Genomic DNA, 17,791 nt, shown 5'->3' with positions numbered 1-17,791 from the left:
TAGTAAAAAGAAAAAAATTGCCTTACCATACACGCTCCCTGGCATGTACTCCTGCCGGCGCTCCTCTCTTGGCTTCTTGAAGGCAGACACCTCGTTCCCAACCATCTTCTGCACGTTCCTCGTGAGGCGGTCGAACCTGTCCATCTCTCTGAGGAGCAACTCGTTGCGTTCCCCGAGCTCTTTCACGTCTGCTTCGGTAAGGGTGGTTTTCTGGGAAAATTTTCACAAAGTAAAATATAGAAAATCATTGGGATAGGCCTATGTTCAGCAGAGGTAGATGTGGTAAGAAATATTTTAAAAACTCTTCTGATGGATCATCATGGGCTAAGCTTGGAAGCTTAGTCTATCATGGGAACGTGACAAAATGTAAAGTGCATACCTTTTGTATCTCCAGCAATCTCGCCCGGGAGTCCCGGATAATACGAGCACTCTTCCTGGTGTCATTGTGGATATCCCGGATTTGCCTCGTCAACGGGTCGTCTATATCCAGGCCGAGAGGAGAACCTAGGGTGAAAATTAAATAAAGTAACCAGTGCAATTTTATGGACTTTATAAACCATGTTTTTTACCCCCGACGAAACGACTGAAAAATCTGAATAAAGGGTCTGACTTACATAAGCGATACCCCGACGCGACATTATAGGTTAAAAATATTATTTGTTAGTTAGTTTATTCTTTGAGTCGGGGTTTTGTTTTAATTTTTAATTTGTTTTGTAATTCATGCTTCTTAAAGTAATAAATCCTTTTTTTTTTATGTCACAGTAAGGCGGTAATCACACACCACCGCGCTCCGCCGCGGAGCGCGGGGCGACAGATTTAATTATTGTATGCAAGTACCTCAGTTTGTATAGAAAACACGCGCGGCACTTCACACTGACAACGCGTCCGCGCGCGTGATTTTTTATATGAAAATCACGCGCTCCGCGGCGGAGCGCGGCGCAGTGTGATAACCGCCTAAGAAACTATTATTCTCTTCTTTTTTCTTGAGTGAATAATAAAAATACACCTACGAGTATCTACCTAAATGCAATGGTGTGGCGAGGAGATTGTTGTATCATAAATTATGACAATAATGTTAATTTAATTTGATAATGACAAGTTCATAACACATTCATAATACCTCTATGGATTATTATAATTCGGAATGGCTGGCGCTATTTTAATCTAATATCAATAGCTAAGTTCAGCTTTCATTAAACAAATTGCTACACTCTCTGCCGGCGGCATATCTACCTATTTATAATATTACTTCAAGTTACTCAGTTAAACAAAACTCAAGTTAATCCTTTGAGAGTTAAGCTAACAAAATGAGGTCCTGGATGCAACTTTAAACTAAGATTACAAAATTAAGTAGGTATGCCAATGTTTTTCATTTTATACCAAACAGAAACGATTTTTCTACTTACGTAAAACAATACGGGAAATCTAGTAGTTATACGATACAAGGAAAATGCAAGACTCTACCAAAACATAATTACATCTACTGGCCAAACTTGTGCGAGCGCCACCGCACAATGGGTGCTCACCAAAACCCATCTACGTTGTACCGCACAGATTAATTAAAATTTGTCAAAAGGGACCATTTGACTGGTATTAATATGAAAGTCCTGTCCGTGCACCAACGTCAGCTTCCATAGAATAATTTGTAATTAACATCAACTCAAGCTACTGCGAAGTGAAACAATATAGTCGGGCTAGTCAAAGGCGAAGGAATTATTAATACAGGTGGGCGTTCTTTGAACAAACGATACCAACAATGTACAGGTAAAGCCTTAGGCATACCGGTGGGCAAAGTGCGTCATGAGTGACGTCACTCGAGTCGAGAAGTTTGCCTTATGAAGTATATTTAAAAGCTAAACAGCAAGAACAAAATATTAATTGCAATTCCGTGGAATATTCAATCGAACCAAACTCAAATGGGATAAAAAGCTGTGTGAGACGAATTGAAGTTTCGAATCTACAGTGTAGATTCTTCACTAATATTATAAAGATGAAAGATTGATTGTCTATATGCTTCGAAAGTACTGGACCGATTTGAGAAATACCCGAATGTCCCTGCCCCCGGTGTATCAAAGGGTTTACAAAATATTATCTCAAACAAAGGACAATTTAATTCAAAACAAAGAAAACGTCCACAAGATGAAACTACAAAGTCCAAACTACTACTACGTTTGGATGCAACGTGTAATCGGAAACCACAAATTTACTTACATGACCGGGATTTCTGGAATGGGAGAAAATAAATGTTCTATTACACATTTTTCTGAGAAAAGCTCTAGAAAAGATAGCAATTTGTGTGTACGGGGAATGAGACATAGTTTTGCTTTAAAATATCTTTTCCTAGAGGTTTCCTGATGAAGAATGACGTCGCGAATAAGGTGCAAACATTTGAAGACTAGAATAAAAATCGTCGCAATACGAACGTTAAGGTAGCATTCGGATCAAGACGACCGCAACGCGAGACCGCGACTCGAGACCGCGACCGGCGACCGCGACTCGAGACCGCGACCGGCGACCGCGACCCACTGATTTATATGAATTAATAGGAAGTGCTGACGGATGCAAGCAACCGAGTCGCGCGACGTTTGGGCGTGGCCTGCCGGCCAGTGTTGCCAACAGCTACCAAAGGCTCATAGCTAGGAATTTAACAGAAAGTTGCTAGATTGAGTATTTTTTTCTCCCTAAAAAGTAGCTAGAAGTAGCTAAATTCCGAAATAAATAAAATACTAAAGAAATAAAACACTGCAGTTAATAAATCAGCTATAAACTTGAACCAACTTAACTTTAATACTGTGACTACTTAATTAACAAATAAAAGAAGACAATATTATTATTTTGATTATCTACCGAATATTATAATTATCTAATTATGTACGAGAAGAAGATGTAGAAGGTTCAGCTGCACATGATTTGGAATTTTTTTCCATAGTTCCCATTTTGTCAAGTAGGTACGGCTTTAGGAAAAACGTAATTGTGACAGCACTGGCCGCTTTTCCTGAGCGAATCTTTTATGCATAAAATAGAATTCAGAGTTATTAAGCTCATTCTATTCCTCTGTTTATTTTTTATTAAATTCATTTGGGAGAACAATCTTTCTCCCTCAGCATTTGAATGCGGAAGTAAAAGACATGCTATAGCGAGTTCACTTATGTCTTCAAATACTTTGTAAAAATATATCATAATCAATAGTTGCTAGAAAAAGTAGCTAAAAAGTTTAGCTACAAATTAAAAAAAATTGTAGCTGCCTGACATCAAAAAGTTGCTAAATCTAGCTATAAAGTAGCTAAGTTGGCAACACTGCTGCCGGCTACTTGCGTCGCGCGACTCGGTCGCTCACAAGGCAGTGCCGTGACGCGACAGATGCAAAATGGCCGTGTTTTCTTCGCACGAAATGAGTCGCACTGAGTTTCGTATGGGTCGCACGACTCGTGTCGCGAAGATTCGTAAGTAGCTGTCGCCCTGCGACCTGCGACCGGTTGCCTGTCGCGGTCTCGGGTCGTGGTCTCTCGTCGCGGTCGTCTTGATCCGAATGCTATCTTTACTCGTACAGATAGTTAAAGAATTTACAAATAAAAATTATTATTTCTGCACTCATTTAGATTTGTTCGCTAAGCCATTTCATCAAAACAATAGCATATAAAGAATCTACTATTTATTTTTAAAGTTCTTAAAAATACCGTCTATCCTGCAGGACTTTTTCTGTCTATCGTCTGGATTGATCGGCTTGAATATTTTAATAAATGAAGTTAGTGACAAAACATTTCTATATATCAAATCAGCTTACTTTGGGCCCATAAGTGCGGCCACAACATTTGCCGGCTTCCTGCTTTCTGCTGGCATGGCCTCTCTCTTGGTCATGGTGCTGACCAGCCATCTTGGCGCATCTCCTCAGCCCCTCCTTGACGGGGCTCGCCGACTGTCGGCTCATGTCTTCGGAACTGCCACTGATGGAAGGCCTGTCGTCCCCTGTGGATCTTTTGTCTACAAACAACTCTTTGAGCTTGGGTCCATTTTGTTGCACAGGCTAAAAGAAAAGGGTAGATAAGATAAGATAATCATTCATTGTCTTTTCTGTGTAAGTAGGTACATTGGGAAACACTCAGCAGGAACTGTTCTGCTACTATACCTACATTATAGTTAAAGAATTAAGTCCATGACTGTATAGTTGACTTTTATTTGCTTACGGCTTTTAAGAATATGTTTTTGGTATACCTTAAGATCATACGAGGTGAGTTCAGAAAATAACGGGAAATTTCGTTTATTGAGAAAAGTATTAATTATTTGTCTACATTTATTATGGTCCCTAATAAGAAAATAGTCCCTATTAGATTATAATGATAAGAGTGCTTAACCCCGCAATCTACAATAAGGTTCATTAAAGTAATCGGATTATAATATTTATCTTGAGTCAGATACTGAAAACAACTCCACCTACACGTCATTAGCAAAATTACAAAGAAAAAAAAAAGATACTTAATACCCTCACCTGATGAAATATTCCATCAAAATCCGCCTAACAGGGATTAGCGAATAAATACATCGTTAAAATATGAGAAGGCGTTATGAAGAACTTTGCAAAACAAACTCTATTTCGCATCTTTAAAGGCGCGTTCACACGATTTCACGAGGGGGGCCAAATCGCAACATGCACGCAGCGACTGTGCACTGCTGTGTGCACTGCTGTGCACTGCCCACTTGCGCAGCGTCTTACTTCGCAGCAATTTCGTGGAGTACCTACACACAGGGTGCACGTAGTGGAATGTAGGTAGGTGCGAAAATACCTCAAGGATGTCATAGCACACACTGCGTCGCCGTAATAACGGCGCGAGCTTGCCCAAAAATAAAAATAAACTCGGGCCATGAGCCGACGACGCTTGCTCCGCCGATAAATCGCTCATGAGCAGGCGCCCTAAGTGAGACCCCTGTTTAAAAATAAAGGCGGAACTCAACAAAGTAACGTCTACAGAAGATGTACATTTCCTAATAGGTTGATACATTTCTTTTACACGAAATTCCTTGAAATCGGAATGTTGCCTGAATTATTAATTTAGAACAAGTAAGAATAAAAAGAATTCTAATAACAAAGTGAAATTGCGTAAAATGTGCTTAACTGTTTTCTAAGAATTATTTTGGCTTTGAACATACGGGTAACCTTTAGAGTAGGCGCACACCGTTGATTTTTCGTCCGCCGATAGTTTAGTCGGGCAGTTATTCAGTATGGGCATTTATGGGAGTGCGCACACTACACCGATTCGATTTGGCCGATTCTTCATACAAATTAAAATCGGGCACAACTATCGGCCAACTAAAAATCAACGGTGTGCGCCTACTCTTAAGCTTTTATTTCTGTGCTATAGATTGTGGCTTATCTAGAGGTTAAGCGGCTGAAGTAGCGATAGCCAAACTAATTTCACCAAGGCAGCAAAATGCAATGGTTCCGACCGACTTTATGTTGACACTAAAAGGAAACTTTCGTGGGGGGCACACATAGAGTAAAATTGGAAACACGGAGCCGCATGGGCAATATACGAGTAGTGTGTCTATAATTGTTATTAATATTGCCTATTAAGAGAAGAGATATTTCATGCTGACAAAAAGTTGTCTACTTCATACAAAATGCCTTTGATCTTTAGCGATCCCGCGCACTAGGCAGTCAGACAGCCGCAGCCTCGCTGTGGCAGCCAATCCGCTATATGAACACGCTTGGCTGCCTAGTGCGCGGGCTTCCATACACTGTTATAATTATATTGGCTCCCGCAGCCAGGTTGTCTAGTGCGCGGGAGGCCTTAGGCGGCCAAGAATGAACGTTCTTTCTTATAATGCTGTAGCTAAATCACATTTTCTACTTAAGACACTAATTAAATTATATGAATACTCACAAGATGCGTCTCTGAAATGGAATGGCCGTCTCTTGGCGACTTGCCTATCAGTTCGTTGGCTCGGCCCCTCTTCAGGACTTGCTTGTCAGAAGGTATATCTGGAGAGCTGATGGTCTGGTCCACTGAAGAGACGCTCCTCGGAGATTGCTCGACTCGGGTACCCACGCGTGTTTTGGGTAGTTTCACTGACTAAAAAAGAAATAAACCATACAGTGTGTTTTGAATAGGGCTAGCGATAATACTATGAGGCGATGTTATTATGTCAATTTTATAGACAAAAATGCCCCCATATGTGGGCCTACCCCCTTCTCTTGGAATGGGGGGGGGGGCTTAATTTTTTTTAATGTAACTCTACACAAAAATGTTATTTATTTCTTATGTGCTCGTCAAAACAAATTTTTTGGCAAAATCTAAAATTCATTTACTTTTTTTTAAGTTTTTTTTTGTCATTATTTTTCATTTTTATTTAATGATACCTACATTATGATTGGCTTACAAATGCATTTTTTTTATTTATCTGTTAGATGGGCACATAAGAAATACAAACAATTTTTGTTTAGAGTCACATCCTTCTTCCTCGGTCACTGATGAGGATCGCGACCACAGATAGTGTTCCTCCACAGACTGCGGTCATAAGCCCATGGGCCCACATAAAATATTATGGGGGTATTTTTGTCGATAAAATTGACATCACATTAACATTGCTTAAAATTATTGATAGCCCTATCCCAAACACACTGTATCTAGCGTTTAACTCAGTCAGTGCCAGAGCACAAAATATAACAGAAGGTAAACTCATGTATGTACCTCGCTTTGCATATACCTCTCTCGCTCGCACGCTCGGCCGTCGCGCTAGGGTTGTCTTATCATGTGTTGCGTTTATTTCGTTACGATAGAAAAATGTTACTCTTAATACTATGCAAGAAAGACAATAACAGATATCCACGTATACTTATTTATATTTAGTACGTTATTATAGTAATAGTTTGCAAACAAATACACGAGAAGGAAGTAGTATTTAGTTGAGTGGTTGACACTATTATCCAACTAATATTATAAATGCGAAAGTTTGGATGTCTGGATGTATGTTGCTCTTTCACGCAAAAACTACTGAACGGATTTTGATGTAACTTTACAGTATTATTGTTTATAGCCCTGAATAACATATAGGCTATAATTTATGACGATCTGTGACAAACTAAATTTCACGCAGGTGAAGCCGCGGGCAAAAGCTAGTTATCCAATAATTCCTAAAACCTCTCTAAAAAAATTCGATATTCCTAATAATTGAGTTGGCTTTCAATTTCAATTGAAATTCAAATAAATAACTTACTTACCTCCCCGAATCGACTGGTAATTTCAAAAATTAAAATTCGGTATTTAATGATGAGTTTAAGCAACCAAATACCGAACAATTATAATACGACTTTTTCTGTTCACTCATTTTCGTCAATTTCGCAAATCAAAATAATATCACAGGCGGTTGACCGGCGCGTGACTCAAGCGAACCACAGCGAACGTATGGCGAACGTCTGTCGCGCCACGTCGCGCTCGCATTCGTCCAAGACAGTCTTGCTAGAGCGGTGTCTATGTGTGCGTGGCTCGAGCGCGTTTAGTATGGATGGAGTTTGTCTTCTGGTATATTTTGTGGCCAGAGGTATGGGAGCGGCACAGGAGGGGTGGCATCTACATAATTATTATGACAAAGCATACAAAACTGAAGTCTTGCTGACGTTTGACATCAACAAAAACACCCTCTCTTGCCGCTCCCATTCCTCAGGCACTGGCAGAGTTATTCGCTAGTCCTATAGATTATTACTGAACACATTTTTTGAAGTTGAGAATCTTCGGCGCTATCATTACAGTCCGTACAAAAAAAATTTAAATCATCGATTGTAAAACATTTTAATATGACGCAGATTAGTTTAAAATTTTAAATACTCCTTTATTATAATAATATTTAAAGTTTAATCTGTATATTTTTCTCCATATCAAGAACAAATCCTTTGAGAAGTTGTTAGTTAACATAATTAATCCTTTCAATTTTAACCAATACTCTAGGTAGCCCAGCAAGCACTTTGCTGTTTGTGAAAAAACCACGTTAGCATAAGCCCGCCTACTCCCCTCTATATGCTCGATCAAGCAGAAACGGAAGGCTCTAGGCATTTCCTTGAGTGCATTCCGAGCATGAGCTTTACTTTATAAGCTCCCTGAACCAACAGAGCCTGCAACATATTACATAGCTCACTGTTGTAGTAAGTAGGTACATAAATAAATAAATATCCTTGGACATTTTTACACTACGCCTCTAGTACCAAACTAAGCAAAGCTTGTACTATAGGTACAAGAGAACGGATATAAACATCCTACTACCTACTAATATTATAAATGCGAAAGTTTTGATGTCTGGATGTCTGGATGGGTGTTTGTTACTCTTTCACGCAAAAACTACTGAACGAAATTTGATGAAACTTTACAGTATTATTCTTTATAACCCAGAATAACATATAGGCTATAATTTATGACGATCTGTGACAAACTAAATTTCACGCAGGTGAAGTCGCGGGCAAAAGCTACTACCTACTTATTTTTTTTTTGTAAATACTTACATACAAACAAATACGTTCATGCACACAAAAGTTTGTACTGAGCGGGAATCGAACCCGCGACCTCTCGGCATAGTAGTCCATTTCGAAGCACTACACCAAACGGCCGACAAAGACATAATTATGTATTAGTGTGTTGTAGATACATAGTAATGCGTCAAAGTCAAAATATTTATAAAATTTCGTGAATTTCAGGCAAGGTGGCGTCCATCAATTTAACTGGACACCGTGATACCCTTAGTTAGCTTAAAAATGTGCTCATATTCGCAAAATTAATTAACAGCTTTGTCTACTTTTTCAGGCATGTAGTTAATCAAAGAACATGAGTGGTGATAAAAAATATGCTCTCAATCACAAACAGTTGACAGATAAATGTGGTGCGTAATTGAAAGTTAGAATACACATAATACACATTGAAGAACGGCCATCATCTTTGATAAATTAATCATAATATTACTAACATAATAACAATTTAATGTTTAGCTACTTACATTTTTTGGTTACAGTTTGACAGCTTGTAAGCCTACGAGAATTATATTATTGTTTAGATTGGATAGTGTTGCTATACCTAACTACGAGTACAAACTTGAAAAGGCGCCACATGCTTGTTGGGATATGGTATGGCCCTAGCTCAAACGGTAAGAAAACGAAAAATGTCTATTTTGTTGTAGCTGCTAATAAATATAATAAGTTTCACATTAAAATCACTTATTAGTTCATATTTATAAATTTTCTAATTAAAAGGACCTGTTCTTAATAAAAACATGGATAGCACACAATCCTTACTAACTATACTAATAATTATAAATGCGAAAGTAACTCTGTCTGTCTGTCTAGCTTTCACGCCTAAACCACTGAACCGATTTTGATGAAATTTGGCATATTGAATGTTTGAATCCCGGGAAAGGACATAGGATAGTTTTTGTCCCGGTTTTTGAAACAGAGACGCGCGCGATAAAGTTTTTCTGTGACAGACAAAATTCCACGAAAGCTAGTCGCTAATACACTCGACGTCAAATAAATCGCACCTCCCGCGACAAGCATTTTCAAACGTATGCATCCCCACTTCCTACCAATATTGGTACCATTGAAAAGCCTAGTTCTAACCTTCATTTCATTAAAGGAAAGGTTTTAACCCCAAAAATGTGTCTTTAGAAGGATCCAGAGTCACTTCTTCAAAAAATAGGTAGTTACGCTAGAGCCAACTTTTATGGCTATAAAACTGTTAAGTTGGATTTAATTGCTATCCATCTGTTAAAGAGGACTCGTGAAATCATTATTTGGTTTTATAACCATAAAAATTGGTCTAATTGATCCCATAGGTGGGCCCAAAGTGAGGTATTTTTTCAAGTCACATTTATGGTATATGTTAATCATTTATTAAGAAATTAAATGTGTTTTTCTTTAAGGATATTTATTGGGCTTTCAAATAACACCAATATTGTTAGGGTACCATGATTGTGTCAGAAGAAAATCGTTAAAGTTCGCGTCGCGGAAGGTGCGGTTTATTTGATGTTGAGTATATTTACGGCTTACGCCCATAATAATAGTCAAAAACGATGCATGCTTAAGTGAAGAAGCAAATCGAACGCAGAGCGTTGACCAGTGCCATGCTCTGTGATTGGTTCGTGTGTGACCCTGTGCGTCCACGCGCACTGTGAGACCTCATAGTAATGTTTGTGAATACGTGCGTAAGTTTCACATTAAAATCACTAATTAGTTCATATAAATTAAATATTCTAATTATAAGGACCTGATTTCTTAATAAAAAACACGGATAGCACACAATCACTAATAATTAATATTTACGGCTTAGACTTTCGTCCGCAATTTCAAAAACATGTCTGCGCGCAGGCAGGAAGTGATGAAAATAGGGAAAAGGTCGATTTAAGCCGGCATAAGCGGATTAACTGGCAGCAGCTATTTGGCCGCTGATGCAAATGGTTTTTAAACCAGCCCTCCGACATACTGAAGGCTAAAAAGTAGTCGCATTACTTTTTACACGCGAATATTAGTTTATTCGCACTGTTTAAGAGTGTTTATTTATTAAGTTCAAAACGCCACCAACAGATGGCGCTGTACGTTATTAACACGCGCAAGCGAAGAATTTTTTGGCCCATACATAATATTATATGGGTGACTACAGAGTGCACGTTGCTTAAATTTTGAGGTTGAGAGCCATCTGCGCTCACCTATTGTCCGGTGAAGCTGAAAAAGCCGCTCACGGCTATCAGCATAGTCCGTCTCAATAAAATACAGAGTGCATTTTTGAACAACATCAATACGTCTTGTCTTAGTACAATACTATTGTGGTTTTATTTGAGTTAACCCTTTAGTACATTTCAGAACATCGCAAGTTCAGTATGTTAACACGCACAAAATATTTTGTGGTATTCATATGTTTTGTTTGTCACCTATTAATTTTAGGTGGTTACTGAGTGTGGCTAGCTATTTCTGGGATACTGCTACTGCTCACTGCTTTGTCCACGTGGAAATCTGTCGTCGTGGATACGGGACTATTCCCACCACTCGTTCCCACCGCTGCACAGTGTTTTATTTTGGCTTAGAAGCGGACATCCCTGTTTTATTAATTCAATCGTTAGATATTACTATTATGTATAAAATTGATGAAGGAACTAGTAGTTGTATTTATTTAGTTTCGAAGAAATATTCGATTTTGTGATTTTAGAAAAAAAAAAACAGTTTTAGAAGCATATTTTCTAAAAAAAATACATTAAGTCAGAATTTTGTAAATAAATTCACCTATCACTATAACGTCTACCTTTAAGCAAAAATAAATGGTTATTGCTGCAGTAATTTAGGAATTATTTAATAATTTATGATTTTCAGAAAACATTTTTTTCTCCGTTGTCCTAGAAAATTGGCAGCTATATTTACTTTATATTGATGCATGATATAATTATCTATAATACCTGAAAATATTACTTGCCTATCCCGTGGGAGTTCGAAGATATTTTAATTTCTATGAGTTTAGAAAATTTATATGTAAATAGGGTTGTCATCTGAATATTTTTTAGTTTTTTAAATGCCGTCCGTAACAATACGGTTTTAATGCCTTTGTTAGATAACTATTGAAATTCATTGCTTTTACCATTATTAATTTGTCTGGTCGAGTTTGATAATTATAGAGTTGGCCCTGTGGCGGCTTATTGGAAATCCTATCGTTTTCGAAACATCGATATATATGTTGCAGTCAAAACTCATAATCGATCAAAACCACTTTTGACTGCAAAATTTCAGTTAATAGTGGTTTTGACCGATGGCCTTAGTCAATATTACTTTTGACAAATTTTTCTAGTCGTATCATTGAACTCCCACGGGATAGGCAAGTAATATTTTCAGGTATTATAGATAATTATATCATGCATCAATATAAAGTAAATATAGCTGCCAATTTTCTAGGACAACGGAGAAAAAAATGTTTTCTGACAATCATAAATTATTAAATAATTCCTAAATTACTGCAGCAATAACCATTTATTTTTGCATAAAGGTAGACGTTATAGCACAGAATAATAATAAGTTCTACGTACAGAAGTTTTACTTCGCGAAGGTATTTAAAAAAAATGTATGCTCAATGTCATTAACAATATGGTGTAATTTAGCCTGTCTCAAGAGTCAAGCACCATTTTGTTGACAAACGTCAGTGATCGGCACTGCGCCGAAGCTATAGGGCTGACTTCGGTAAAATGATGTGACGTGAGGTGCCAAACTACGGAAAATGGCGGAGGAAATACAAGATTTAGCATGAATTATCATGAATAATATTAACTAGGTAATTATTTACCTCTCAGTGTCTTGAGGCAACTTAAAAAAGTACATTCTGAGTTCTTATTATTATTTGGGCAGTTAAATGCTGCACAATATTTAGTACACCATTTTCTTTATTTTCTTCCATCATACACAAGAATACGCGTGCGTGAGTCAATGTTCGCTCGTATGTGAGGCCTTGTCGAATAGTATCCTGTAGGTGGGCCATCGTGCGTGTTTTGTTTTCGATGTAAACTCGCGGAGATGAATAGGCCTGGTTATAGTGATAGGTAAATTTATTTACAAAATTCTGACATAATGTATTTTTTTAGAAAATATGCTTCTAAAACTGATTTTTTTATAAAATCACAAAATCGAATATTTCTTCGAAACTAAGCAAATACAACTACTAGTTCCTTCATCAATTTTATACATAATAGTAATATCTAACGATTGAATTAATAAAACAGGGATGTCCGCTTCTAAGGCAAAATAAAAGACTGTGCGCTGCAATTCCCTCACTCGGCATGGGGCACACTGAAAACCAGCGCTGTGGCCTTCGTCACCGTGGGCCACGGCATATGCTGAGTGGGGTCCCGTTGCAGTGGGCCTCTTGTTGGTGGATGGGTGGCACTGCTCAGTTTACTCTTGTTTTTATTTTTTCTTCTTCCATTATTATGTGCCACTGTCATGTCTATGTAATTGCCTGTATTTGTGTGATGTCAATTGTAATAAATGTGTCTTTCTTTCTTTCTTTCTTTCTTTCTTTCAATTCCTGTGTAGCCAGGATCTACAGTTTGACCGCCAATAAAAACCCAACTAGTGAAGGTAAGTTCGGCCCGGGGAAAGTTAAGCCCGCAACGATATCTTCGTTGATGTGTAGGTTTCTTTACTCGAGGACCGTGACGATAGATACGTGTATTTTTGTTTGACTCATTCAATGAAAGTAAATACGTTTTCATTTCTTATCAAACATGTTCACCTTCAATGACCTTCTAGAAAGTACACAATAATATATTTTAAGAATAAATGACATTCAGTAAGACCATTTTATTGAGTTTAATTCATCCACTCAGCAATTTACCATACACTTTAAAACGTGTCACACATTATTTAGAATTAAACAGTAGGTAGCCCTTAGTAGCCTTTTATAATTTGTATTAGCGACCCGCCCCGGCTTCGCACGGGCGCGGGCGCTCGCTATATAGGTACCTACTTAAAAACCATTCTCTTGAATCACTCTACCTATTAAAAACCCGCATCAAAATCCGTTGCGTAGTTTTAAAGATCTAAGCGTACATAGGGACAGACAGCGAAAAGCGACTTTGTTTTACACTATGTAGTGATAATCTAAGCGTGAATTACTACATCGTAAGAATTATCTAGAATTTAAACAGACACCATAATAATATCTTTCCGCCACGACTATGCTTAAAAAGGCGATCAGTAAATTACTTCACCATTAGTCAATAGCCGTGATTCCGCGAACTCTTATATCGTTTTAACACAATTAATATCCGTCGTAATTAGCTTCAGATAATCGTTGTACTAAATGGATTCTGTTACCAATAGAGATTACGAAAATGTGTCTCTTATTTCGTAATTAAAACAAACAAATAGACTAAGTAAATAAAAGCAATTATTTCAATCAAAGGAATACTCTTACCTTCATCACAAATCTCTACATAAAAACACCAGAATCGAAAATACACGTTCACCAAATAAATAAAGCAAAAACTGACAAAATCATACCCGAAAACGAAAAATGTCATTCACTCATATGTCATAGTGTCATAAAATGTCAGTGATCATGGTTTTAAAACCTCTTTTGATTGTTGCTTATTTTTTTTTAAACCATGGGGTCCAAGAGTTCGTTCCTTTTTTAAGAAACTGGCAAACAGGCTTATATAGATGACCCACGCTGAACTGTCCCACCAAACTCAATGACAGGGGGGCGCTACCATCGTTCAACTATATGGTTTCCAACATGGCAAAAATCGGAACCAGCGATCCGGTATTGACGGTGGCGCCCCACTGTCAATGTCATGCATAGGACAGTTCAGTATTTTGGAACTATAGGTACCGAGGTGACTGGTGACACTGGTGATCAAAAGGCTGGCAGCTATTTCGGTCAAAGAGTAAGCCTGGCCATACAACATGGCAATGCTGCCAGCCTTTTGGGCACCATTCCCGACTGCGGTGCTGGGGGTGATTTATTTTTTATTTTGTAAATCATCATCATCATCATCATCATCATCTCAGCTATAGGACGTCCACTGCTGAACATAGGCCTCCCCCAATGCTTTCCATTTTGCTCGGTTGGTAACCGCCTGCGTCCAGCGCCTTCCTGATACCTTTAATGATGTCGTCGGTCCACTCCACCTTGTGGATGGACGTTTAAAGAGGGGCACGGGCCATCTTTGTACTTAAGTATAAAAAACCTGCGACCGCTGAGACTGACTGCTCGATACGACCAATAAATAATCTTGACTGGAGGATGGGGGCGCTGAATTTTTTGTATGGTCGAAAGGGGGCGCGTCACTAATAAGTTTGGGAACCAATGCCGTAGACTATAGACTAAATCGGCCGACAGTTTGGTCGGCTTCCAATTTATATGAGGAATGGGTCGATACCACATCAGTGTAATGTGCGCACTTCCATATTACTGTTCATTGTGATCAACAGCCCGACCAAAGTTTCTCTGATCATTTTATTTTTACAAAATAGGTAGGTAGTTCTCTTTCAGAAAGAAAATATCTGAAGGTCCATAAATGGCAAGATCTAGTTTTACTGAAATGAAAGATTGATGTCAACATTGTCAACTACCAGCGAGCGCCTTGAAGCCAAAGGAAGGGCAGCTCGGAGCAATTTCATAATAAAATTGCTTTGAGGATGGCCGCACCGGAAGTCTGTAATCAGTTTATAGAGATTGTCCCTTAGAAGGTGCACTATGCACGTTCAGCTAAAACATTCTAATATTAGATGCATTTCCCTTATAATGTTTGTGAGATTTAGTTACGACCTAACTTAATACGTATATCTAATTATTTTGTTTTTATTTATATATTAAATTGTTTTGTTTTTAACTTTTAACAAACACACAATTTCGGGACTGCAGGTGCTACCAACAAGCCAATCTGGAAACATTAGGAGAGGCCTATGTTCAGCAGTAGACGTCCTGTGGATGAAATGATGATGATGACGATGATTGTTTTAAGTAATTCACTTGTTCTTTTGCCACCATTACATAGATAGATACATCTTGCCAGTGTAAAAGAAAATTGCCTATACACTGAATTTGCCGCCAAGAATTTGGAAAATCATTTCAGACCATTTCAGGGTTTGATTCTACCTGTCTCGAGACAGTGAAATAAAGTGATTCTATTGATTCTATTAAGAATCATCAACAATCATGTTACATCATTTAATTTTGTTCTTCCAGGAAGATTCTGTCTCGTTCGTTCGTTTCAGCCGAAAGACGTCCACTGCTGGACAAAGGCCCCCCCAAGGATTTCCACATTCTGTCCCAACGTGGTATAATCTCGTAGTTACAGTCCTATACTACGGTAAGGTTTCATTTTATTACCGGACTATTCAACAGTGAAACCCTTTGGTGTTGCGAATCTGAAATAATCCTTCAGAAGGAGTAGCTTTCAGAACCCGTCCAGATGAAAAGTGATATTCTTTGGAAAAAAATATTTTACATTTTTGTCAGTATTTATTTGCAGGTAATAGTGAAACATGAATCTCATAAATATACTATAATTATAAATATGGAAACTGCATTTAGACACGATTTTGAATCGCCTACATCTATGCTATACAAACTAATATTTTTCAGTTCCATATTTTGAATCCTATGCAGCATCAAATCTTGCTGGAACTACCTTTGATTGACAATAGATGTACTTATCAATACCGTGACCATAATAAAAAAACAGGATTTAATCATTATTATTGCCATCAAATGTAAGATGTACCAAAGCAAAAGTTGTTTTCAAATAAACCTTAGGTACGAGTACTTAACGTTGATGATCGTCATGTAAACACGATCGTTGTGTAAGTATATAGTGTCATTTGCTGCGCTATAAACTTATCAAGAGCACAAATGCAGTAAAACGTTATTGACATCGTATTGTTAGGTACATTAAGTCCAAAATGGCTCATATAAATCCGCTTCAGTTAGATAGAAGAAAACAGATAATGCGTTAACACAATTAGGACAGTTTAAAGGCTTCCACGTGTGAGGAAGGCAGTTCTTCAGCATTCTAGGTTGGGAGAAGGTGGAGTGACATCATGGCTCACGGTGAGTTTAGTTTTACATTTACCTACTCACTATTATCATTATATTTATATTCGAAACGTTCACTTTGCATATTAATGGACACATTGTTATCTCCACTAACAAGGAATAGGCCCAAAATTATGTATTTGTTAATCTTACTACATTAATTAGGTACGAAGGCCAACTCCGGAAACTAGGTCTTCGTATCTCAAATATATTTTCTCAATGTTCATACTACATTTACCTATTATGCAATGCGAATGCAAACCAAAATAATAATTGTTATAAAGCTCGTGTAAACCAGTATCGGTACGGTATCCATTCTTCAATTTATATTTTGCACTATTCCGCAAGACGCAACATTTACCATAGTCAACTATTCAGATTACACGAATACTATAGCAAAAGTCTTAGATGCGCCGCCATTCAAATATTTTCGCTTCGGCGTAAATATGTAGCTATTTTGAGAGACGAAACTAAAATTAGTCGTGGCTTACTGTGTATAGTTATACGTATGAGTTTTTGGCTGTGGTGATTGTATCACAAACGTATCGTGAAACTGCAGCTCTACGAAACTGGAACTAAACGACGAGTTCGTTTCAGTTTCAGCACTCAATTATTGTTCGTAGAAGTTTAAAGAAACTTTTGCGTGGTAGTAATAAGTATAATACACCGTGTTACTTTGCATTCTTGCCATATTCACAGATATAAAAGTAGGGAACAATACCTATTATTTAAGATAAACAAGAGACTCCCATAAACAAAGTACACTGAGTTTTTAGTAACTTTGGTTTTGCAGTACAAATTGGAATAAACCAATTTTGTCTCGCACTTTCTACAGGTGCAAGGTGGAATAAACCTAGTGGGCGTGGCCTAGTTCTTATTAATCTGTGATGTTTTATGGCTCTGGGTACCAGCCTTTTTATCCAGTCATAATAATTATTTTAAAATACTCTTCAGTTGATTTTAGATTTTCCTTTCTACTCTGTTTCTACTTTACGGGCTTAGGACCGTCAAAAATACGTAATAATTATTAGGCTTTTAATTAATTTATAACATTGTTCCCTATTTTTACAAATTCATAAATTAAGTATGAAATGAAATCACCTTATTCACAATTAATTATTTATTTATGAGTTCCTACTTACAAAGTTTACGTACTGCGAAGCAAGTGTTCAAAGTGTCCTCCGTTCTGATGAAGGCACAGTCTAGCACGGCGAAGCGTAGGTATTTTGCTTTAGTTTTCGCAA

General features: G+C 37.7%; 2 protein-coding genes across 2 annotated transcripts in view; one reads left to right on the top strand and one right to left on the bottom strand.

Moving 5' to 3' along the window:
- The window catches only part of LOC135086781 (paramyosin-like), a 74,715-nt gene extending 60,712 nt beyond the window's left edge, over positions 1-14,003 (bottom strand). The window contains exons 1-6 of the mRNA XM_063981572.1: positions 13,923-14,003; positions 5,880-6,068; positions 3,785-4,024; positions 2,212-2,224; positions 380-504; positions 27-210 (exon numbers count right to left, since the gene is read on the bottom strand). Coding sequence (XP_063837642.1) covers positions 27-210; positions 380-504; positions 2,212-2,224; positions 3,785-4,024; positions 5,880-6,068; positions 13,923-13,928 — 757 coding nt within the window. The 5' untranslated portion in view covers positions 13,929-14,003. The remainder of the gene's footprint in view (positions 1-26; positions 211-379; positions 505-2,211; positions 2,225-3,784; positions 4,025-5,879; positions 6,069-13,922) is intronic.
- A 2,457-nt stretch (positions 14,004-16,460) lies between these two features.
- The window catches only part of LOC135086788 (beta-alanyl-dopamine/carcinine hydrolase), a 72,570-nt gene continuing 71,239 nt past the window's right edge, over positions 16,461-17,791 (top strand). The window contains exon 1 of the mRNA XM_063981580.1: positions 16,461-16,562. Within this exon, the coding sequence (XP_063837650.1) occupies positions 16,553-16,562 (10 nt within the window). The 5' untranslated portion in view covers positions 16,461-16,552. The remainder of the gene's footprint in view (positions 16,563-17,791) is intronic.

The sequence above is a fragment of the Ostrinia nubilalis genome, chromosome Z (genome assembly GCF_963855985.1).
Source record: "Ostrinia nubilalis chromosome Z, ilOstNubi1.1, whole genome shotgun sequence".
Taxonomy (NCBI): domain Eukaryota; kingdom Metazoa; phylum Arthropoda; class Insecta; order Lepidoptera; family Crambidae; genus Ostrinia; species Ostrinia nubilalis.
Note: the sequence above shows the minus strand (reverse complement) of the source record. Positions and strands in the feature narration are given on the sequence as shown.